Source organism: Setaria viridis, chromosome 3 (genome assembly GCF_005286985.2).
Source record: "Setaria viridis chromosome 3, Setaria_viridis_v4.0, whole genome shotgun sequence".
Classification (NCBI taxonomy): Eukaryota; Viridiplantae; Streptophyta; class Magnoliopsida; order Poales; family Poaceae; genus Setaria; species Setaria viridis.
In genome coordinates, this window is record NC_048265.2 from 19,752,694 (window position 1) to 19,777,453 (window position 24,760).

The 24,760-nt window shown below is 49.7% G+C and overlaps 2 protein-coding genes across 3 annotated transcripts; both read left to right on the forward strand.

Annotated features, from left to right (window-relative positions):
• The first annotated feature begins 4,628 nt into the window (after nucleotides 1–4,628).
• LOC117849118 (uncharacterized) lies at nucleotides 4,629–5,062 on the forward strand. The gene is made up of 2 exons (XM_034730711.1): nucleotides 4,629–4,763; nucleotides 4,847–5,062. Exons 1-2 carry the CDS (start codon nucleotides 4,629–4,631, stop codon nucleotides 5,060–5,062), a joined length of 351 nt encoding a protein of 116 aa, XP_034586602.1.
• Nucleotides 5,063–17,229: 12,167 nt separating this feature from the next.
• LOC117850209 (protein NRT1/ PTR FAMILY 3.1) lies at nucleotides 17,230–21,470 on the forward strand. 2 transcript variants are annotated; one of them, XM_034732014.2, is made up of 3 exons: nucleotides 17,230–17,487; nucleotides 19,517–20,300; nucleotides 20,384–21,470. In XM_034732014.2, the coding sequence occupies exons 1-3, from the start codon at nucleotides 17,385–17,387 to the stop codon at nucleotides 21,291–21,293; spliced, it is 1,797 nt and encodes a 598-aa protein (XP_034587905.1). In that variant the 5' UTR covers nucleotides 17,230–17,384; the 3' UTR covers nucleotides 21,294–21,470. The 2 variants fall into 2 exon arrangements, with proteins under 2 accessions (XP_034587905.1, XP_072148878.1); XM_072292777.1 differs by lacking the exon at nucleotides 17,230–17,487 and adding an exon at nucleotides 17,494–19,412.
• Nucleotides 21,471–24,760: the final 3,290 nt, after the last annotated feature.

The following is a 24,760-nucleotide window of genomic DNA, read 5'->3' on the forward strand; positions in this document are numbered from 1 at the left end:
CGGCTGCCATGTTTTCCAAAAAAGTTGTGCAGTCTTTCTAGATCCAATCTGATGACCCACTCGAACCCACCCAATTTTTGGACCATGGCGAGTTTAGGTCCCTCGTCTCGTCCTAACCCTAAACCCTTACGGAGAGGGTGATGATGGAAGCTCTACGACACAAGATTAGGAAGTCTTCGCTGTCTCTGTCGACAAATTCCCTCGTGATGGTGAAAGTTCCTCTCAGGAGGAAGGGCGCAACAAGAGGAATCGAGACCGCAGTAGGTGTTGCCAACAGGAAAGAGCCGAGTAAACTCATCAGCCGCCTGCCACCCCTGAAGTGGCCGACAGATCGCCCGTCCCGTTGGCACCCAATGGCGCTGTCATCAGTGCCCAGGATGATGCAGGAGGTCAGCAGAGGCATCCTAACCCCTTGCATGCTCGTAATATATAGGCCGACTTAGAACAAGCCGGTCACGACATCTTCGCTACACCCCAAGCCAACCTGGGGGCTGCCTTTGCCGATCTGAAAAACCTTCCGGACTTAGAGCAACTGCAACGGATCCGGGCATGACTCCCTATCGCTAACGCCCAGATTGAGGAAAGGACCCAGGTCCTAGAATGCTCAATAAGCCGGTCATCGCACTCTAAATCTACATCTACCTGGCACTCCCATAGCCGATCTACCCAGAGTAGATCCGATCGGAGTCGAGCTGATAACGACCGCCGCAGGGGAGGTCGGCTGGAACCCATTCTAGAGGAGGAGGTAGACTAGTCTCTAAGCAACGACCACAACCCCAATGACGATGATCGCCGACTAGATAACCACCACCGCGACAACCATCGCCCCGATGGACGAGGAGACCACGAACGCCGTGGCTAGCCTGGTCAGCAACCTGACCACAACCTCCGTGGCCTCCGTGGTGAGCTCAACAACCGTCACCGTGAGCAGGACAAGGCGGAGTTTTGCCGGCACACCCAGTATGACTACGACTTCGGCGCTCCAGGGGTTGGCAACCAGCCAAATCGCGACACAGAGTGTAAGGCTGGCAACCGCCAGGAGGAGGAGTTGCGCCGCCACGATGAGTATGACCGTCGCTACGGCACCCCTGGCGAAGCCTACAACACCCCAGGGCCCTACCGGTACAATACCGCCTGGTTCGCAGCATTCACCCCCCACCTCAGGGCTGTTCAGTGGCCGCCCACCTTCAAGCTAGCCATCAACGAGAAGTACGATGGTCATTCTGACCCAACGATTTGGCTGAAGACATACTGCACCATGGTCAAGGCTGCGAATGATACCTACGACTAGATGGCCGCCTACTTCCCGGTGGTGATGGGAAGCGCACCTCTGCTATGGCTCAAGAACCTCCCACAAGGCTGCATCGACACTTGGGGTCAACTCGCTAGAGCCTTCAGACCACTTACACCCAACCTGGAAACATGGAAAACCTTGGCCAAGTCTGCCAGCGGAAGAACAGAACTCTCCGCGAGTACGTCAACCACTTCTTTGACAACTGCAATAGGCTGGCCAGCGGTTAAGATCACGATGTCATTTGGTAATTCCGTACCAGCCTCAAGAATCGCTCGATGTTCCGCACCATGTTCCAGGCTGCTCCCAAGATGGTCAGAGCCATGATGCAGATCGTCAATCTTCACGTCGACACAAATGAGGCCGAGAATGTCCAATTCAAGGACGGCAAGCACCGCCACAACAACGACTACGAACCGCCGGCCCATCAAGACCATCAGCCCCCAGCCCCGGCCGAAGCCCTCCCAACCTTGAAAGAGGGCCCCTGAGGTCCTCGCCGCTATAGCTGACCATGTGAGGTAGACAACCTTCCTCCAGGAGGAGTTTGACGATACGTTGAACGCCCTGTGCCCCTTCCACAAGGACGCACGCCACAATCTTCGGGACTGCACGGTCATCAAGAAAGAGCTAAGCACCCTGGTGGAATACAAGTGGCCTCGCTGGAACGACTACCGCAAGGAAGACAACCACCGCGACAATCGCTACTGCGACGACCACGACAACCGCCGCTGTGATGATCGCGACGACCAACGCAGAGAAGAGCACCGTGACCAGCCCAACCCTGACACCAACTAGGGCACCGACAACGACAACAGCGAGTTCCAGCGCACCAAGCGGGAGGTGAACACCAGCATCAGTGTCCCTAAAGTTTTCTATAGCAACCGCAAGTACAAGTTGCAAAGACGGGAAGTGCACTTTGTCTCCATCACACCAGTCCAGTATCTGCGCTGGTCGGAGATGCCCGTATCCTTCTCCAGGGAAGATCACTGGGTGCACCTCCTGGACCTCGGGTCTTACCCATTGGTGGTGTGCCCCATCATAGACAGAGTCTTCCTATCCAAGGTGCTGATTGACGACGGCAGCGACCTCAACATCATCTTCACCGAGACCCTGAAGCGCATGGACTTCAACTTCATGCGGTCCTTCCCTGCGAAGACCCATTCTACGGCATAGTACCCGGCAAAGGATCCTATCCTATCGGGAGAGTCGTCCTGCCGGTCACGTTCGGCACCCCTGACAACTACCACACCGAACACCTCACCTTCGAGGTTGCCAACTTCAAGACCTCCTACCATGCTGCCTTTGGTAGGCCAATGCTGGCGAGGTTCATGGCAATCCCCAACCATACCTACCTCATTCTCAAGATGCCGGCTCCAAATGGCATCCTCTCCATCTCAGCAATGTTAAAACATCCTACAAGTGCGACACGGAAACTGTGCAGCTCATCAAGACCCTGGAGTAATCGACCAACGCCATCATGATGCTCGCCAAGTCCAAGAAGGTGGACCAAAGTTACCTAACGCTCCTAGAGGTGGACGCAACACCAATAGCACTGCAGCCCGACCCGCAAGTCAAGAAGATCAGCCTCGGCCTGGAAGACCCCTCCAAGACGACCCTCATCGGGGCTAACCTCACCCCTAAATAGGAAGACGTGCTCACCAGTGTCCTCAAGGACAACTCGGACATATTCATGTGGAAAGCATCCGATATGCCTGGTGTCCCATGAAAACTGGCTAAGCACTCCTTGGAGCTGAGCAAGATAGTAAGGCCGGTCAAGCAGAAGCTTTGCCGTTTTGCTCAAGATCGCAAGGTGGCCATTAGGGTAGAAATAAATAAGCTCTTAGCTGCCAGTTTCATCCGTGAATGTAAGCACCCCGACTGGTTAGCAAATCCAGTCCTTGTAAAGAAGAAAATCGGTGAATGGAGAATGTATATCGACTACACCGATCTCAACAGGCACTGCCCTAAGGACCCCTTCCCTCTTCCTCGCTTCGACCAAGTCGTGGACTCCACAGCCGATTGCACCCTACTGTGCTTCCTTAATTCCTACTCGGGCTATCACCAGATCACCCTCAATCCTGCCAACTAGGATAGGACCACATTCATAACGCCGTATGGCATCTACTGCTACAACACCATGACCTTTGGGTTAAAAAACACCAGCGGCACCTACCAAGAGGCAATCCAGAGTTGCCTCGCGAAACAACTTGGCAAAAACATAGAGGCCTACGTCGACGATGTGGTTGTCAAGACCAAACATGAAGAAAACTTCATCACCGACCTTGCCCAAACCTTCGACAACCTTCGGGCCTATTGATGGAAACTCAACTCGGGCAAATGTGTCTTCGGTGTCCTGTCCAGAAAGCTCCTGGGCTTCATGATCAACCAATGCGGCATCGAAGCTAACCCCGTCAAAGTGGACGCCATCAGGAACATAGCGCAGCCGGCCAGAAAAAAGGACATTATGAAGCTTACAGGCATGATGGTGGCCCTTAGCTGTTTCATCAGCAAGCTTGGCAAAAAGGGACTCCCCTTCTTCAAGCTGCTCAAGAAGGTGGACAAGTTCGAGTGGGACAACGAGGCCCGCAAGGCCCTCAAGGAACCTAAAACATTCCTCTCAACCCCTCCCATCCTGACAGCTCCGGCCGACCAAGAAATGATACAGCTATACATCTCTGTGACAACACATGTTGTGAGCACGGTGCTAGTTGTAGAACGCGAAGAACGCAACCACGCCCACATGGTGCAAAGGCTGGTATGTTACGTCAACGAGATCCCGAGTGACTCCAAGGTCCAGTACACGCAGGTCCAGAAATTGCTCTACGCAATCTTGATTACCTCCCGTAAGCTGCGTCACTACTTCCAATCGCAAAAGATCCAAGTGGTCTCCTCCTACCCAATCGATGAAATGCTGCACAACAGGGATGTACACGGTCGAGTGGTCAAATGGTCTATGGAGCTCGGCAAATTTGACATCGACTTCTACCCATGTCATGCGATCAAGTCCCAGATCCTGGCTGACTTCGTCACTGAATGGACTAATATCCAAGAGCCGCCCTCCCTGGAGAGGTCGGAGCACTAGATGATGTACTTCGGCGGCACCCTCAACCTCGAAGGAGCTGGCGCGGGAGTCCTCTTCATATCCTAGAAAGGCGAGCAGCTTAAGTATGTTCTCTAGATCCAATACAAGGCTACCAACAACGTCACTGAGTATGAGGCCCTCATACACGGGTTTCGCATCGCCGTCTCGCTTGGCATTAAGTGCATCCCGGTGTTTGGTGACTCCAAGGTTATCATCAAGCAGGTCAACAAGTCCTTGTAGTGCACCTAGGAAACCATGGATGCCTATTGCGCCGTGGTCCGCAAACTTGAGGCTCACTTTGAGTATCTCGAGTTCCATCATGTCCCCAGGGAACACAATGTTGCCACCGCCATCCTATCCAAGCTCGGCTCGAAATGCACCCAAGTCTCGGTTGGCATCTTCGTCTAGGACTTGAGATAACCCTCTATCAAGGTTTTGGATCTGGACCAAGCTAACGCAACATCCAGGCTCAGGTCGACCCAACGCCCACCGATGTCCTGATGATCGAGGCAGAGGATGACTGGCGCGCACCTTTCATCGCATTCATCACCGACAACATGTCCCCAGAGGATAAAGCTGAGCACGAAAAGCTCGCACGATGCAGCACCAACTACGTTGTGATCAGTAAGGAGTTGTACAAGAAGGCCGCATCTAACGACATTCTGATGAAGTGCATCCTCCGCAACTAAGGCCTTGAACTCCTCCATAAAATCCACTCTAGTTCATGCGGGAACCATGCTGCCTCGGGCAACCTGGTCGGGAAAGCGTTCCGCTCTAGCTTTTACTGGCCAACTGCTATCGTTGACAAAACAGAGCTCGTCCAGAGGTGTAAAGGGTGTCAATTTTTCTCCAAGCAACAACACCTCCCAGCGTAGGCCTTGCGTACCATCCCACCATCCTAACCCTTCACCTGCTGGGGGCTGGATATGGTCGGCCCTTTCAAGACTGCTCCGGGTAGATACACCCATATTTTCGTGGCGGTTGACAAATTTACCAAGTAAATTGAAGTCAAGGCTGTCACCAGCATAGAGTCGGCTGAAGCCGCTCAATTCGTCGAAGAGATCACACACCACTTCGGGGTCCCCTATTGGATCATCACCGATCTGGGCAAATAGTTCATATGATCCGAGTTCTGGGATTTTTGCTAGGATAACCTCATCAACATATACTACTCCTCAGTAGCTCACCCACGATGCAATGTCCAGGTCGAACATGCGAATGGGATGGTCCTTCAATCCCTCAAGTCTTCTATCTTTGACAACGCATCCAAGTACGCCACCAAATGGCTTCGCGAGTTACCCCACGTCATTTGGGGCCTCCGCACTCAAAAGAGTCAGGCCACCGGCTACATCCCATTCTTCCTTGTCTACGGCTCAGAGGCTGTACTGCCCACAGATGTAGCCTTTGGTGCCCAGCCTAGAAGAGCACCGTTTGGCGGCCCTCATCCAGCATACGTGGCATGAGCAGTAGCTTTGATGCTATCATGACATGAACATCCAGGAACGCTTACTCAATGTCGACGAACTAGTGCTCCGCCGGATCCAGTCCACCAAGGACATGCACAAGCTGTCGGCCCCATAGGAGGAGCCCTTCATCGTTAAAGAAGTCATCCAACCCAGCACTTACCGGCTGCAGTGGGCGGACGGCTCAAGCGTCCCCAACCCATGGAACATCCAACACCTGCGGTGCTTCTACCCCTAAGACCTAAAAGCTATGTACTCTTTTTACATTTTGCATTGAATAAATAAAACCCCAGAGGTTCCTTGTGTACCTACCACCTTCTCGCTTCCTTACCCGAGCCCTTACCGGGGGTTGTTTCGACCTGATCGACGGACCATACCCTTGCCATTTTGCTCAGGGGCTTCCCCCGTTATGTGCCGACCTTCGTGTCTCACCCCTTCTCCTTCCCCTCCCACGGCAAATATGACTAACTCATGTGGACGGTGTCCTAGCTCGTGAAACCCAGACAACTTTGCACCTGCCCCCTCTACAAGCTCGAGATCCACTCTCAGCAGAGTGCTGGCCAAACAAGGTTGGGCACTTAGCGGCTATAGGTCTAATCCACTTGATGTCCTGTCATATACAATAAAGGAGGGTGGATGCTTTCCATTTTCACAAGTCATCTATTTACATAATTATCCATAACCTGGAACAAATTGATACACCACAAGTTCTGTTTTATAGGTCCAGCTCCTTAACAACATTCTCCACCACACCATTAAACTCCTTGGCCAGTTCCGGGAGTTTCCTCATGTCAAAGTCCACTACGACCCCTGCACCAGCACACTCTAGAGGAATCCGTGGGAAGTGCATCTTTAGTACCGCCAAGACATTCTTGGTGCACTCCATCACGGTTTCCTTTAGCAATCCTTTTAGTTGGCCAGGCGCACTCTTAAGGTGATCGAGAAGTGGCATCGGCCCGGCTGGGTCAGCTTCCAGTTGGACCATGTCCATCACATAGCCGGCCGCCCTGCGCAGACCTTCCAGCTCCACCTCCAGCCCTGCAATCACCAATTGGTCACGCTTAAGACTTTGCATTGCGGTGACTAAGCATTGGTCAGTGTCCTTATGCAAGCCAACCTCATAAGTCAGTTTCTACGACACTGCATACTCATAGTGAACTACCACATCGTGATCTTGCTGGAGCTGGGCGTTGGCCGCCTCGCACTCCTTGAGGTCCTGGCTGAGCCTCTGCTCCCTTGCATCAGCATCTGCCCATCAGAATCAACACACATAAGCACCAGGAGTTCAGGATTAGAACCAAGCCAGCAGGTTGGAGCAACATACCTTTTAACAGTGCATCGAGGTCACCCTGGATTTCCTTGGTTATCTGTTTATGTTCGGCAAGCTCTCGGTCCTTCTGCTTGAGCAGCTTCACGGCGTCCTCCTTGGCCCTCTTGAGGTCGGCCTCAAGCTGCTGTGCCTTAAGACTGTTGAAGCATCCCCACATCATCAGAGACTAAATATGATACAAATATCAGTTCCAGGAGGCTGATAACACATTTATTCAATAGATAGTTCAAATACCGTACAACTCCCAAGGGAGTGGGCGCGAAAGCCACGCCGAAATGATGAGCAAATAAATCACAGCAGCGAGTCAAGCTATTGTCAAGCGATAGCACTCAGGACTACACGGCAGTGGAAGCACTCTGCAAAGGCCAACACCACAGGTAGCGTTGGGTGCGGAAGCGACCTCCTACTCAAATTCCTCGGCAACGAAGTCTGGGTCTTCCTCTGTAGCAACAAACAAGAGTGAGTACAAAAGTACTCAACAAGTCCAACCCCATCCATGGAGGGGGATACAATCAAGAATATGCTCAAGATAACAAGGATAAGGCTAAGGTTTATTTTTGCCATAAAGCTAGGTTTTTCCACACATGCAGGGGTTCCTTTTCAAAGAGATTTTCACAAAACATTTTCTTTATTACTCGAATCTATAAGAGGGGTTGATCTTACACAAAGGATCCAATTTTTAATGCTACTGGACTCCCCGTCCACAGTAGCTCACGGCGCGACTGCCGGACACCTTCCAAAATTCAACTCACACCATGGAAAGCATCCATCACCCAAACACTAGTTATGTGTGCAAGCCGTAACTCGTCCAATACTGTGGACACAGCTATCCGGATAGGTTCTAACTCTGCAGAGGTTGTACACTTTACCTATAAGTAGGGTACCGCAGCACGATCACCTTTGTGTTGGTGCAGATCCTATCAAAGCCATTACCCACCTTAGCTAAGAATGACTAGCCAACATGGAAGCAACCAAGGGGTTAATGACCTTCCAACGATGTCTTAACCGGGATTTAAGTTCACAAAGTTTTTAGTCCTTCTCCATGGTCTCCCATTGCTCACCAGCTCTCTTGATGACTAATAGACCAGCTAGTGGGATTTATGCTAAGCCGCCGCCCACACAACGGTCGAGTGGTTGCATGATAGTGGGTTAGGCAATATGGCACATCACTCGGTCCTTAAATGTGACAAGATGGATATCTCCCAACCTTTCTCAACCATAAAGGTATGAGCCCAACCTACTGGCATTTCACACAAGAAACACCCATCCATCTCATCTAAGAATTTCCTTTCTTTATTTCCGAAAATCCATTTTCTCATTTGAAAACACTCACACATTTATCCTTTAAATAAACTATTGTGGTCATGATTGAATTGAGTAACAAGGTCCGAAGCATTCTAGCAGTAATTATCATCCAAACAGAGCAAATCATATTTAGAGATAATTATAGGACAAATAAGAAATGTTCATAAGAATCAAGGGATGGCTATCCAACCGTATTTCAGCAGTAAAACAATATACAATTTTGTAAAATAGGCCAATAGGTTGTGTTTGAAAACTAGGAATAAATATGCATCAAAGGGTGAGATTGGAGTTGCCGTCCTCAAAGCCTTCCGGGGGTTCTTGCTCACGGTGCTGGTCCTCGGGCCTGGGCTCACGGTCAAACTCTTCCTCAGGTACTCCACGACCTAGGGCACACACAATCGAGCACACAATAAATAAAAGAAAATAAGATTTTACCCGTTGAGCTTCGAACAGAGAACGCGAACGAAAAGTAGAAGGAATGAGTATTTCCATGAAATTTGGATATGACTTGGCGGAAGTATATTGGAGGATGACGTGGTCGAATTTGGGATTAATTGGAGGAAGTTTGGCGCATGAAATGATGAGATAACCGTGTATTTAGGGGTCAAAACAAGGCTTTAGGACTAAACTGCGAGAAACCAGGGACCTATTTGTAAATACTTTTGGGAGGCGGAGGGGTTGATCTATGGAAAGAGTATGAGAGAGGTGGGAGGGTTATTTCGTGAATAGAGAGAAGTAGGAGGTTACATCGAAATGGGGGGGGGGGTTCTTCTTCCTCCTTTGAACCGTGACTTGGAGAGGAGAGAGGAGGGGAAATCCGGTGGGGGCGGCCGGCCATGGCTCGCCGGCAGCGAGCTTGGGCGGCGGGGGAAGGTGGAGGAGGCCGTGGGGTCTCCATTTTGCCCCTTACCTTGGGGATTTGGTTGTTGGGAAGGGGCGGCCGGCGGAGGATAGGAGGCGGTGGCGGTTAGGCGTAGGGGGAAGGCGGGCTGCTCGGTGAGGTGATGGTGGGGCGACGAGGCAAGGCCAGGGCTCTGGCAGCTTTTATAGGTGGCGAGGAAGGGAGCTGCCGGTGGGGGCCTGGACGGGGCGGGCGTCGTCGCGGCCGGCGCAAGGCGGGGCTAGCGCGGTGGTGGAGCGGGGGCCGGAGGCACGGCCGGGCAGGCGCGGTAGCAGAGCGGGGGCTGATGGGGGACAAGCCGGCAGCACGGTCGTCGAGGCGCGGCCGGCCGGGGTCGGGGATGCCGTGCCAGGAAGCAGGGGGCACCGGGCATGGGGCCCTGCGTGAGAGGCGAGAGAAAAAAAAGGGGGGCGTAGGGGCGCAGGCGCGGGCGATGGGCCCCACACGCCGGTGGTGAGGAGAGAAGGGAGGGGGGCCGGCCAGAGGAAGTGGCGCTAGGAGGGGGGCTAGCTTGGAGGGTGGCATGCGTGACCAGCCAGGGAAGAAGGTAGGAGAAGAAAGAAGAAAGAAGAAGAAGGAAGAAGAAAGAAGAAAGAGAAGGAAGAAAAAGAAAAGAGAAAACAAGGAAATAGGAGAGAGAGAGAAAAAAGAAAGGGAGAGTCAGCGGTGATTGCGGAATGCGGTCGGAGCATGCGCGGCGGTCTGTCGACCGGCAGGCGGCGAAATTTACGGAGAGGATAAAAGGATGGTTGTCGGCTTCGGGTGCCGGGATGGCGAAATCGCCGGGATGATTTAGATTTTCGGGTGCTCAACAGTAAAAAGATTTTGGAAACAATTTTTAGCGGGTGATTTGAGTTGGCATATTTTACGGGTGTTACAACGGTATTCCTCGGCTCGCTAAATCGTGTCTACCTTCTTGTGCGCACGCACGGCTAGATTCTGCCCACACACTAAACTCAGCACACTGGAAAGAAATGAAACCTCAAATGCAGATCTCCAATGGTAGTTGGCATACTTACATATAACAGTGTAGAGACCTTGGAAGACGTCTGCTGTAGCTCAGCAAGGTCCTTCTTGTCTTCCAACACGTCCCCAACAAGGCTAGTCCCGAAGAAGTCCAAGGTGTCTAGACTATCTCCTTCTTGCATATCCACGTCGGCATCCTCGGCGAACCTCTCTAGCAGTGGATCATCCCTGGGCAGCTCCTCCAGGTGGGATGTAGCTCCAGCTCTTTCACCAGTCACTTCTGTAGCCCCGGAGCTGGCTGCAGTAGCGTGCATAGCAACCGCACTTGAAGCCGCAGCATCCTCGACCATGCCCTACTTTGGCACCGGAACTTGCACTGCTTCTCCTCCCACCCGACGATCTTGGTCCTCACCGGCCTCTGGAGGTGAGGAGTGCTGAAGGATGTGGCCGCTCGCTCCTTCAGCATGACACAAACCAACAGTCGGCTGTGTACCAAACTCATCATCTAGCACGTTTTTCCTGTATTGTTGGTGCAAAAGGAAATATGAGAAAGACATGCAGCAAAAGAATCATGAGGTGGATAATATAACTAGATTACACTTACATGGTGCTCTATTTCACTCAAAACTTGGGACAAAAGGGTGGTGGCAGCACCAACATGTCTTCGCTTGGTGTCCCTCCTCCCCCCTCCCCCGAACCTCCGCCTTCAGCTTCTCCTTGATTCGCTCTGCATCGGCCATGGTCATCTCAAGGAGCTCGGCCTTCATCTTCTTAGCGACCGGGCTCGGCAAGTCGGACTCCTCGTCCACTTTGCTGGTCGATCCGTTCGTGGGGGCAGTGCTCGATGCAGTCTTTTCCTTCCTCCCGGCCACTTTTTTCCTCTTACTGCTCAGCTTCTGAGAATTAGAGGCGGGAAGTTTCCTCACGGCCTGCCATGTCCGGCATCCAATTGGCACGGAGTCCTCAGCCCTGCTGCCCTCGTTTGGTGCATCCTCATCCGACCCTTCAATGGAGGAGTCCGACTCCCAATCAAGGGCAACAGGCAGCTGGTCAGACTCGGTGGTCGGGTGGATCTTGGGACGCTGCTGGTAGGCTCCTTCGGGAAGCGATGCCATACAGAAGAACTCAAACTCACGGCTTTGGCCAATCAACAAGATCGGTCAGAGAAAATGCAAAAGCAAAGTAGGAAAGCCAAATGATGTAATTAAGATCTTACTGTGTCCACCAGCCTCTTGAGGGAGTACGTCTTGGGGTAGCACTTGTTCTTGATGACACCACCGAAGAACTCACATACAAGGTTGGAAACTTCTTCCTTCGACACCTTTCGCTGCACCTCTCGGGTCGGAACCAGTAGCCCTGAGTACTCATACGCCGGGTGGACCCTGTCCTTGATCGGCTGCTTCAGCCGCCGACAAAAGTTGATGCTGACAGCCCCGACTGTGATCCCACGACCTTTTAGGTTGGCAATTTCCTTCAACAGCTGCTTCACCTAAACCATTTCCGCAGAGGTCAACTGGTTTGACCACTCCGGCATTGTCAAGGGTGCATATCCAAGGTGGGATGACAGCTTGGGCTTCTGATTGTCGATAAGGAACCATTCCTTGTGCCACCCCTTGTTCGAGTCCTTGAGCTTCAGCGAAAATCCACAACCACAGATCAATCTCGACTTCTCCTTGGTCAACACAATTTTCAATTGGTAGAGATATTTCCACAGATTGAAATGGGGAGGAATGCTGAGGAAAGCTTCGCAAAGGTGGATAAAAACTGCGATCTCCAAAATAGAGTTAGGGTTGAGATGCACTAACTTGATCTTGTAGTACTTTAGCAACCCACAGAAGAAATCTCCCATCGGGATCCCAAATCCACGCTTGAAGAACACCGCGAAGACAACAGCCTCTGTCCTGTCCTCAGTAGGGAAGTCTTGGCCGGCGGTCACCTTCCACTCCAGCAGCATGTTGGGCCCAAGGAGACCCCGGTTGACTAGGGCCTAGATTCGCTCCTCGGTCATCACGGACTTCACCCAATAGGTGGAAGGGTCCAGTGCTTGCTCCACCGCTATCACTTTAGTCTCTACCCCTCGTGATGCAGATCTAATGTGGGCGGGTCTCTTGGTTTGCATACAGCGGGGATAGGCGGCGCAGAGGCGGTGGCTACAACCTTCGAGTGGAGGAGTGGTGGATGCGGCGGCATGACTTAGGGCTCTCAGGCGCGATGATGATAGCATTGGTGGTGGCGGTGCTTGACGGTGAGTGTGGGGCAATGAAAATGAAAATGCGCCTCTTCGGCTTTTGAAGGCATTAACGGCGTAAACCTAGCACCGGAATCCGCGGATCCCCCATTACGACACATGCGATGGATGGAAGCCACGGGTTTTCTGTTAAATCTCACGGCGTACCTCCGTGGCTCCGCCGGTCCTCGTGCTCGGGGGTTGGTCGCCTATCTCAGGTCAGCGTGCCTCCGTGGCTCCGCTAGTCCTAGTGCTCGGGAGATGGGCACCTATCTTAGGTTAGCGTGCCTCCGTGGCTCCGCCAGTCCTCGAGCTTGGGGGCTGGGCACCTATCTCAAGTCGGCGTGCCTCCGTGGCTCCGCTAATCCTCACGCTCGGGGACTGGGTGCCTATCTCAGGTCGGCGTGCCTCCGTGGCTCTGCCAGTCCTCACGCTCGAGGGCTGGGCACCTATGTCAGGTTAGCGTGCCTCAGTGGCCTCGCTAGTCCTCGCATTTGGGGGCTGGACGCCTATCTCAGGTCAGCGTGCCATCTTGGCTCCGCCAGTCCTCGCGCTCCGGGGTTGGGCGCCTAACTTAGGCCAACATGCCGCCTTGGCTCCGCCAGTCCTCACGCTCGCGGGCTGGGCGCCTATTTCAGGTTATCGTACCTCCTTGGCTCTGCCAGTCCTCGCGCTCGGGGGCTGGGCGCCTATCTCAGGTTGGCGTGCCTCCTTGGCTCCGCTAGTCCTTGTGCTTGGGGGCTAGTCACCTATGTCAGGTCGGCGTGCCTTTGTAGCTCCACCCTTCCTCATGCTCAGGGGTTGGGCGTCTATCTTAGGTTGGCATGCCTCGCGCTTGGGGGTTGGGCGCCTATCTCAGGTCGGCGTGCCTCCTTGGCTCCGCTAGCCCTCGTGATCGAGGGCTGGGCGCCTATGTCAGGTCGGCATGCCTTTGTGGCTCCGTCAATCCTCATGCTTGGGGGCTGGGCACATATCTCTGGTTGGCATGCCTCTTGGCTCCGCCAGTCCTCATACTTGGGGGCTGGGTGTTATATTTGGATTCGTTTTATGACGGAAATAATACATCAGATTCTTAACCATTGAACCGATTACTTTAATCGCTTCAATGCTTGGGGGATACTCCATATGGAGTGCGTCTTGCGACGTCCTCCATGTGCTTTCCTTCGATCTACAGGATGTCAGACATCCCGGAGCTTGGCAGTTGCATAGCCATGTGCATTTGGTCATACGCCTGTGGAAGCTTCGATTTTTCTTCCTTTTTTGAGCACTGTGCAGCCTCTCCATCACTATGATGACACCGCAATTTCAGTCGAGTGCATTACAAGCTTCGTTGCACATCCGCCAAACTCCTGTTCGACTCCACATCGCTCGGGGGCTTAAGGGATAAAGGTACCCACGGGTCCCCACCGACCAAGATACTCGTCGACTCTAACAGGTGGGCCTGCCCAACCATGCCGTGTGGGCCAAGGCATGAAGACATGTGAAGCGCAAGCTAGGAGGCCGGGCGAATCAATTCAGCCTGGATATCATGGGATTCATGTTGTAAACCGACTCAGATTTATTTCCTTGTAACAACTGAATAGGATTAGATCCTATTCGATTTGTAACCCTAGGTCGTCAGCCTATATAAGGCGGTTAGGGACACCCCCTGAGGATAGAGAACCCAACGCATGTTAACTCTTCGCACCTGCAATTAGCAATACAACAAACTAGAACACATGATGTAGGGTATTACTCTCCGGAGGTCCAAATCTGTCTAAATCTTGCACCCCTGTGTTACCATTCGAGTTCTTCATCTTACGATCTTCCCCGTCTACAAATCTACCACCTAGGTAACCCCTAGTGGACTGCCGATCACTAAATCCGATACAACCATATTTGCGCACCAACATTTATCTTTTTTTTTGTTTCAACAGCATGACCATTACCTGTTGATGAGATTCGATCTGATTCACAAAAGAAAAAAGAGACAAAAAAATAAAGAAAATAAATTTTATTGACACTTGGGATCCGATGATTCGTAATCCAATTTAGTACTCTCTCCGTTGCAAATTGTTAGTTTAGCTTTTTATTCTAAGTCAAATTTATATAACTTCAATCAAGTTTGTTTGAAAATATATTAATATCTACAATATCAAATGAATACACTATCAAGGTATATTTCATGATCTATTTAGTGAACTTAGCTTGGTGTTGTAGATATTTGTATATTGTTCTATAAACTTGCTCGATCACTTAATACAAAACTAAAACGACTTACAATTTCAAACAAAGTGAGTAACAAGTTTTTGCTAGATAATATACACCCAAAGATGCATCATACATTTTCTCCACAAGCGCACTGAAGTTTATAAATTTAGATGAATATTTTAAATTTGCACTATGATCAACAAAGAATTGTGCCAGTCTTTGTCCCATGTAGCCACTTCAGTGCCATGCCAAAGCCATAATTTATGAATAATAGTCTAATACTAGTTGCAATCTAGGTGTACATGTAATCCCAACTTTATCATCAATTTATATTTTATTTTACCTTCACTTTTTTGTATAGCTACTATGCTTTCTTCATGATATAAAAAATTCAAGTCTAGGGCTATCATAATAGCATTTTTCAGTTGCAAACATAGCTCAACTTTGTTAGAATTTTCACGATGGAACCTGTGCATATACATTTGGGTCTCCGACTCAGTACGAGTGCTCATATTTTTACTAATTATTATTTTTTTAGTAGTTGGTGATGTGCCTATTGACATCGGAACGCCTGTATGACTTCGTCAATCTCAATATATATTGGCTCATATTCTCGAAGGTGTTTATAGAGGTAGTGTGTGTGGTTTTATAAGGATGAATGTGTGTGTGTGCACTGTGAGCGTTTGGCTCATATTCTCGAAGCCCATCTTATCTCTTTTTTCCCATTTTTACCAAGCTGTGTTTCTATTTTTACTATTTATATTAAAAGCTAATGCGAATTTAAAAATTGATATCTTATTGCATACAATGTGCAAACTTTATGTTTAAATCATGTTATCTTCTAGGGTGTCTTAGGGTAGTGCTGATCGGTAATTTATAAATGAACATATATGTCTTTTTGTTAATTATTTCATTATGGGAAGGATAGGTAATTTATAAATACTAGTACATATATTGCAAGGGAGAAAAATAAAAAAATATCGCACTTCTCTTGGTGATAGGACATCTGCTGGTGCTTCTAATGATTTTTTGCATCAATGACAAAGAGGGGAGACTAGATCCGCTTGGGCGACAGGGCGAGGGGAGACTCGGTGCAGCGGACAGGGAGACTCCATTTGGTTGGTGACAGGGCAAGGGAGACTTAGCATGGCTGTTGGTGGCTGTGATGTTCCGTTCCTGTTAAGCCAGATCACCATGACATTGAGTACCCGTTGCCCATCCCTTTTTCATGGCTTTCCCAATATGCTCCCTACCTTCGATGTCTCCTTTCCGTGGCCCTACTTTCTGCGAGCTACGAGTTTTATTTGATCAAGTTTTTAAGAGAGGTGTGATGTATTCAATGTTACCTAAATCCTAAACGCTAAACAGCCGGCACCTACCATTTAGCTCTTTATTCAGACTAAACGATCAATTAAACGGGTTAAACGGTCATTAAACAGGCTAAATGGATGATTAAATGGACATGGATAGACACTGTGCAGCATGTAAATAGGCTAAACGGCTGTGTACATGAACACTGGATGTATTCGATAAGAAAATGTACTAAGAGTGGGGTTAGGAGTTTTGACTATGGTAGTGCCTGAGCCCCACCTGTCAGTGGCACATGACGGATCAAAAGTCAATGGACGGAAGAAGGGTATGCTCTTTAGCCGTCTCAGCTCTCAAGGGTAACACTGATCGGTAATTTATTGATGAATATATACGCCTTTTTGTTAGTTATTGCATAATGGGAGTGATAGGTTTATAAATATGTATGTAATTTGAACATAACTATTTTTTTTAGTAAGAGCTGTGAGTAACTTTGTTTTTTCTTCAAATGAGTACGCCTAGGCCTTAAGAGTAAAAGTGGGTCTCCTTCTGTTGCCAATAATTAAGAAAGATAATAGTACTCCTTTAATTATTAGAGACTTTATTAGCTTATTAGTATACAACTTATGACGAGAGGCAAAACAATCATGAAAAGTTACCCGAGGGCGCATATTGCTTAGTTTGTTAGATTACTTTGATGGAACTTGCAAATTCGGTATAATTCTTCAAACTATATTCGTCTGGTTGTTAGTCGACTTATCAATAAAAAGATATTTACGGTTTCTTCGTCAGCCTCAAGACTTCGCATTTTAGTAAACACTTCGCATTTTAGTAAACTGTTGAAATTATATGTGAACGTCCACGTGTACAACACTACAACTATTTAAAAACATTATAAAATTCTGACAAATTTAAAAGGAAAGCCCCACGTATATTTGTTGGCTGCAGCTGATACGGTTCGCAAAATCTAGAGCACCGAGTGGTGACCGGAGATTACCAAATACTAGCAATCAACCATACGTGCTCCTGCCACCTCCTGATGTGACTGCAGTGGATGGATTCCAGTGGGGTGCAGTGGTGCCCGGGACACATCCCGTTCCCGGACCGCTTTGCGCGTACATGTATCTATTCCAACCCAATCTTAACCCGATTCCTCTTTAAAAGCGTGCGTACAACGCATCCCCCCGTCTCCATTTCCCACACGCGTAACAAGTGTTGCGTGCCGGCACCCAGTGCCTGCCTAACTGTAGCTAACTAATAGCTCTTCCACTGGGCGCCCTGAGGCTGCTTCTCCTCTGACGGAGCAGGAGGTGGGGGAGCAATGGCGGCTGAGGATGGGAGAGAGGAGAAGAGGGGCGCGGAAGCGGCGGTCGCGAGGAAGGCGAAGAAGCAGGGAGGGTTCAGGACTATGCCCTTCATCCTAGGTGAGTGATTCACTCCTTCAAGTCCTCTGCTTACTCCATATGCTTTGATCAATTGATCTGATCTGTTCTGCTTAGAATCCTGCTTTTACTCGACTGGATTGTCCTTCAGATTCTTCCTCTGTTTCTTGAGCTGGGTGCCTCTGCAATTAATTAGTCTCCATTTTTCATCGCCAAAATTCATAACCTGTTGTTGGGGGGAAATCGTAACTGCTCATCAGAAGATAGCATGGGAACTGAACTAATAAAGAACGTTACCAAAATCTCTCGTTGCAATTTGCAAGTACTTTTCTTTTGAACTTTCATTCCAATACTGTCCCTGCATGCACGCCACCTTTCGGTGCTGCAACGGGAACGGACGCTGCATGTCTGAACACGCTGCTGGACGATACCACAGAGCACGCCAGTCCACGCATATACGGCACTCCTCCTTTCGCACCAGTCCTTGTTGTTTTCCCTCTGGGTCAAACCAGTCTATTGTGCTCGACCGACATGGGCAACTAAAAAATTGATGTCTTTGGATTTACGTCAGATGATTCAGCCAAGAACAGCATCAAGGATCTCCTTTAAGAGTAATGAAATTCTAAACTGCCAAACTGTAGCTATCAGTGGCGGCGATCAATCAACCATAGTGACCTTATTGACCATGTTTTGGCTATCTTTTAGGTGAGTTGAGAACACCTTTTTATTTAATAATTTAGGAATCAGAACACCTTTATAATTATCAATTTAGGAACCTATGTTGATAGTAACAATGTAAGGCTGAACTGCTGGTAAGTGTATTAGTTTTTTTTAAAAAAAGTAAAGCTGAAGTAACAATGTTTCTATTGACACACAAGAAAAATCCCTTGATTTGCACATGTCTCTACGTTTTGAGGTTTTTGTTTGAATAATTTCACTATGGCAGTGTTGTGAATATTATACTACTCCCACCACCGTTCTAAATTATAGGCCATTTTGACTTTTGTAGATTTATAGACTTTGTTATGCACTTTGATATACCCTATGTCTAGATGCATAATAATATTTAATTATGCATCTAGAAAAGCTAAATGACTTATAATTTAGGATGGAGGGAGTAGCTTTGAAAGAATGAGAGCCTTAAGCCTACAATATGAGTTCAGGACTTCAGGTCTTCAGAAAAAGCTGCAGTTTATTGATCATATCCAAATGAAAAGAATGTGATCTTGTATTTGTAGAGCTTGAGCGAAAGGGGGTCTCTAGTTGAATTGGTTAGATGGCCTCAGTAGCACTCCTCAGGTTCTAGATTCGACTCCTCGTGGGAGCAAATTTCAGGTTAGGTTTAAAAATTAAAAAAAATCCGGGAGCTGTTTTACCCCTCTCGGGTCGAGTTTTTATTTGTAGAGCTTCAGGCGGGGGATATGCTATTAAGGCCTGTTTGTTTCCACTATTGGAGGATCCAGCTTTTAAGTTCCAGCTTGTGATCCAAAGTCCAAACATACTAATTAAGTAATTATGGTCCAGCTTTTACAATCTACCATGTTACCAACCCTAGATTGTGCAATCACACAAGCTACCTCATCGTAGCTTTTACTAGCTTGTGAGGCAACAACCTGGGCTGGATTCAAAACAGGCCCAAAATTAGGCTTTAGAAATATATGGGTGCATAAAGATACAGAATCTCACCTGAAAAGGAGCTCAGAGTTTATTAGGATACACCATTGAGCGGTTGAGCCTATGTTAGGAGATGTGAAGGTTCCTCTGGTTCCACTGCAACTTTCCCTATTAAAAATAAGGGCTCTTGTTTTCAGTTGCTTGAAAACCAAGCTTTTCCGTCAACGGAGCACCCTCTCTTCCAAATAAACATGGGTTAGAATTACGGTGGAAAAAATGAACTACTCTTCCCGCCAATCCCTCCTAATACCTATGGAGTGGGGAGAATTACGAAATATCCAAATACAGACCTCGTAAGTTCAAATCCACAGTATGCTAGTACGATTCTATCAGCAGTACCATCTTCATCGAATTTGAACTGACGTTTCCCGCCATGCTTGTGCACGACGACACACAGCCAACGACTTCTGCGACCGGCTTGCCTCCGTGGGTTTCACCTCGAACCTCATCACGTACCTCACCCTTCAGATGCACCTGCCGCTCGTCCACGCCTCCAACATCATCACCAACTACAACGGCACGGCGAACCTCACCCCGCTCGTCGGCGGCCTCATCGCCGACTCCTTCGCCGGCCGCTTCTGGACCATCACGTTCGGCTCCTTCGTCTACCAGCTCGGCATGGTCTGCCTCACCCTCTCCGCCGCGCTCCCCTCGCTGCATCCGCCGCCCTGCGCCAAGCACGCCGCCGACTGCCAGCGCGCGTCCTCCTACCAGATCGCCGTGCTCTACCTGTCGCTGCTCTGCACGTCCATCGGCACCGGGGGCACGCGCCCCTGCACCGTGGCGTTCGGCGCCGACCAGCTCGAGCTGAACGCGCAAGGGCGCCGGGGCGCCAGGCCCATGTGGAGCTTCTTCAACCTCTACTTCTTCACCGTCGAGCTCGCCAAGCTCACGGCCGTGACCGCCGTGGTGTACGTCCAGGAGAACGTCGGGTGGGGTTGGGGGCTCGGCGTGCCCACCATCGCCATGCTCGCCGCCGTGATTGCCTTCGTGTCCGGGTACTCGCTCTACGTCAGGATGCCGCCGGCGGGTAGCCCCATGGTCCGTCTGGCGCAGGTCGCCACCGCCGCGTTCAAGAAGCGGAAAGCCACCGTGCCGGACCCGAGCCTCCTGTACGAGGACAAGGAGCTCGATGCCGGCATCTCCACCACCGGCCGCCTTCTTCACACCGACCAGCTAAAGTAAGTTGAATAAATTTGGACGAAGTGCTTCGGAATTTGAGGTGCACGTACGAACTGACTTGTCGTTTCTCAAATCTCAATAGGTTCTTCGACAAGGCGGCTATAGTGACGGACGGCGACGTGCTGCCGTCCGGCGAGCCGAAGCTGTGGCGGCTCTCGACGGTGCACCGTGTCGAGGAGCTCAAGTCGATCATCCGCATCCTGCCGATCTGCGCCGCCGGCATCATCCTGGTGACATCGTCGTCGCACAACCACAGCTTCGCCATTCAGCAGGCGCGCACCATGGACCGCGACCTCACGCCGCACTTCAAGATCCCGCCAGCGTCCATGCTCATCTTCACCAACCTCGCCATGCTGCTGACACTGGCCTTCTACGACCGCGTGCTCGTCCGAGTGCTCCGCCGCTTCACCGGCCGCCCCAACGGCATCACCCACCTCCAGCGAACGGGCGTCGGCTTGACCATCGCCATGCTGTCGAACGCGGTGGCCGCCGTCGTCGAGCGACAGCGCAGGTCCGTGGCTGCCGCAAGCGGGCTGCTCGACGATCCCAAGGCCACCCTGCCGATGAGCGTCTTCTGGCTGGTGCCGCAGTTCACCATCCACGGCATCGCCAACGCCTTCATGGACGTCGGTCGGATGGAGTTCCTGTACGACCAGGCGCCGGAGAGCATGAGGAGCACGGCGGCGGCGCTCTACTGGCTGACCTTCTCGATCGGGAGCTACCTCGGCACGCTGCTGGTGACCATCGTGCACGCCAAGACGCGGCGGAGCGGGCAGTGGCTCCCGGACAACCTCAACCGAGGGAAGCTGGACAACTACTACTGGCTCGTCGTCTCTCTGGAGGTGGTCAACCTCGTCTACTTCTTCGTCTGCGTCAAGTACTACACCTTTAAGCCGTTGGAGACGGTCGGAGGAGAGGAGGAGGTCGAGCTCTACCATGGCAGTGGCAATGGCACCGATGGCGCCAAGAAGCAGGGTGGAAGCTTCAAGTAGCTTGGTGGTTGCTTCGACCATGATCCCCAACTAGAAGACTTGTGCTGGGATGAAATAATGGTATTTAGATAACCTTTTTGTCATATTACCATAATCTTACCGATTCTAAGAACTTTACCAGTAGCACACTGTGTAAGGTAATTGTTCGAGAAATGCAGGAGTATCTGTTTATTCCCAGATTTCTACGCTTGATTTTGATCTGTAACATTATACATCACTAATACAAGAGCATGGAGAGTAAAGACCACTTTAGAAAGTCAGTGAAATGAAAGAAAACCCTGCAAAATATAAAATTCGAGGCAACTCATTTCATATATAAAAGAAGAAAAATTAGGGGATGAAACAAGAATCTTTGGACTATCGATCCAACAAAATTCATATAAAAATAGATATGAAATCACATGGGATATTGAGCAGATAGTAATATCCTATCCATCAAAAAAAGAAATAAAAATGAGAGGGGCTTCAGGTATTTAATCAGAAAAGACTGAAGTAAAAAAATAAATAGAGAAAAAGGAGTGGCTTATATTTATTTTCATGATGCTATGTTATAACGTTAAACATCACTTTGTGCTGTCGTAGTTGCCTAAAGTAGTACTGTTATGTTTTTAATTATAGAGCATTAACATTATGTTGCAACGGTGCATTCGCACTTTTAATCATAGATAGAGCTAGGATTTTAGTTAAGGACAGCACACAAATTACATTTTTTTAGAAAATGGAAATATATCCATCCTCTACCATAAACATACGCAGCCAAATTCTCAGCTCAACAGCTGATCATAAAAAAAGAGAGAAAGAATCCACATGAAGAGAAAATAATCATAAGCAATGTCTAATATTACTTATCCATTCATTGCTTTGCTCGTCGAATGGACGGTATTCCTTATGTCCTCACGCTGCATTGATAAATCATAGTCAATATGTTCCCCGAGGTAACCTCTAAAGCAATGTAGGAAGATCACCCACGAGCAGCCGAGCATGAACAGGGAATGCTGAAACACCATATGGACATCCAAGATGACATCTTCAGGAAGAACGTGACGCAATGACGTCATCATCGCCAGCCCAAGTATAGAGCTGGGTTTACACCTGGAGATTCAAAACATGGTCATATAACAGTGAAGTGAAAATGAGATCGCCTCCAAGGAGAAAGTGGCACCTGAAGGCGTCACCGACCAGCCTTTTGCCCAAACCTTCACCACGCCATGCTAGCAGCAGTTGGGCAGAAAAGCACAAAAGTGCCTCACTGAGCTGCTGATGGCGCCGAGCACGCCCACGATTGCCAGCCATAATTATCAAGAGCCAACCGCCGCCACCTCGACTCACGCCCGCCGTACTAGGGCCAAGGCCTCGACCATGATGCCATGCCAAGCCCGCCATGCCACCAGCCCGTCACACATCTGACGAGGTCCATGTAGGAGGGTGCCGGTCGCCAGATCAGCTCGCAGTAGGCCAGCACATGGAATCCACCCCATGGCTGATGCCTCTGGAGTGCAAATCTACACTTGAAGATCCTGAAGGGGGAGGGGGAACTGGAAGGAGAGGCTTTGAGAGCCTCGCGCACTATCTTGAGGCCTTGCCGTGCGTCACCATTGGCGACTTGCTACCACGCCTGGCCATTAAACGGAGTCGGAGAAAGGCCCGCCACAACCATCCTCGCAGCTCGTCGGGCTTCTGACTTTCTGCTGTAGTGGCGGCTGAGTAAAAGCGATGATGGAGGACCGTGGCGGCAGGGAACGGGAGCGCCGCCCGTCGGCCCATGTCGCCCCTGGAGCGACGTAGGGGCCTGATCCGTTTCTTCAGTGCCCCAGCATGCACATTACATAGTAGGATAGATATTCTTCCTGAATGTTACAAAATGCTATCATGCTTTCAGAAAAAATGCTACCATGATGGAACCCTCCCCCACATATACCTTCTGCCAGCCAAGGCCAAGGTCTTATTTTATCATTGCCCAGCTCATGAATTGACTTATGGTCTAAATGATATGCATTAATTGCAATCATGATATATCAGTTAAAACCAGCATGCCAGGCGATCAAAGGTCACAAAAAGACACCCAAGAAAAATCCGGTCCGGCTGCTGCTGAAGATGAAAGAAAGCTCAACAAATGGCTACACATGCTAAGATTGCCCATTTCATCGCAGGCTTTAAAATTTACAGAATTTGGAGAACTCGATCAATGGACGTAGTGGTCATCAAGCAGCAACCAACATTACATTCAGATGCCATTTTATCTTGCTGCAGTGGATGGAGATCCTCAATGGCGTCATATCATATCTCGACCGCTCGAGAGTAATTGGGCGACCCTCGTGCCTCAATGATACCTCAATCAACATTTAGGAGTTATAATGACTTTGAGGGGTCTTTAGAGTAATATATTCAATCTCGATCACCCGTCCTGAGGTGGCAGCTGCAAGCTTCCCATTCCGCGATGCTTGTCCACGAGGCATAGAATCCAAAACCAATCTTGCCTTGTGCCTTTTATAAATGCCGTGCGTACAGGCAACATCTCCCATCTCAAGGGATTGCGAGACCCGGCTGCTAGCTTCTCCTCTGAAGGAGGACGAAGAGAGCAACAACGGAGGATGGAAGGGGCAAGGAGACGGATTCAGTGCAGTAGAAGACGAAGCAGAAGGGCGGTTTCAGGAGCATGCCCTTCATCCTAGGTGACAGATTGACTCCCTCCTTATGCTTCTACAAATTTTTGAGCTTCACAAATGTTCTTAATGAATAAACGGGGCCTCGTAAGGAAGTGATTCATGTGATTAGCTAATTCCCATCGGTGCTCGTAGCCTAAGAGAGGGAATTCTTAACTTATGGCTTCTACTATTTGCTTCAAAACATAAACTAGATCATGCTATCTAGATGTACCATCTATGGTTGATCTAGTGATTCTTCCAACCCAAAACAAGTTTTGCAACCTAGAGCCAATCCTAGCATGATACTACTCTAGAAAGTAAAACACCCAAGTTGCAAGTATGAAATGCGGAAATGTAAATGAGTGGGTTAGGAAGAATGCAAACTCGTCACGATGATTTATCCCATGGTATCGGTAGGCAAATGTCATCCCTAGTCCATGATGGAGCTCCACCAAGGATATGCTCCTGGTCACCAAGTCTCTCCCGATCAAGGTTTTGAACTCGCCACAAAGGCTTGTGCCAAGATGGATGAGAAGTTTGCCACTAAGGCAAGGCTCACCACTCCCTCTCTTCCGGTCACCTTGATGCCGTATCCACTATAGAGCTTCTCCAAAAAGGAGGGGGTGTCCTCGTTCCCCGCACATGGTCGTCGATGCCGCTCCACACCAAGTTGGAGGGTCGAAGACTTGCTGGCGAGCCACCAACGCTCCAAGGCGCTGGCACACCTTGTACACTTGTGGTTCACACCTTGAACCAATCACAAGGCAGGCACACCTTGCACTCTCTCCTATCCTAGCACTAATCATTGTTCTAAACTTGTGC

Coding starts and splice junctions, on each gene's coding strand:
- LOC117849118 (XM_034730711.1), top strand. CDS start 4,629: ATGGATGCCTATTGCGCCGTGGTCCGCAAACTTGAGGCTCACTTTGAG. Junction 4,764..4,846: donor CGAAATGCACCCAAGTCTCG/GTTGGCATCTTC, acceptor ATCCAGGCTCAG/GTCGACCCAACGCCCACCGA.
- LOC117850209 (XM_034732014.2), top strand. CDS start 17,385: ATGGCGGCTGAGGATGGGAGAGAGGAGAAGAGGGGCGCGGAAGCGGCG. Junction 17,488..19,516: donor GACTATGCCCTTCATCCTAG/GTGAGTGATTCA, acceptor GACGACACACAG/CCAACGACTTCTGCGACCGG. Junction 20,301..20,383: donor CTTCACACCGACCAGCTAAA/GTAAGTTGAATA, acceptor AAATCTCAATAG/GTTCTTCGACAAGGCGGCTA.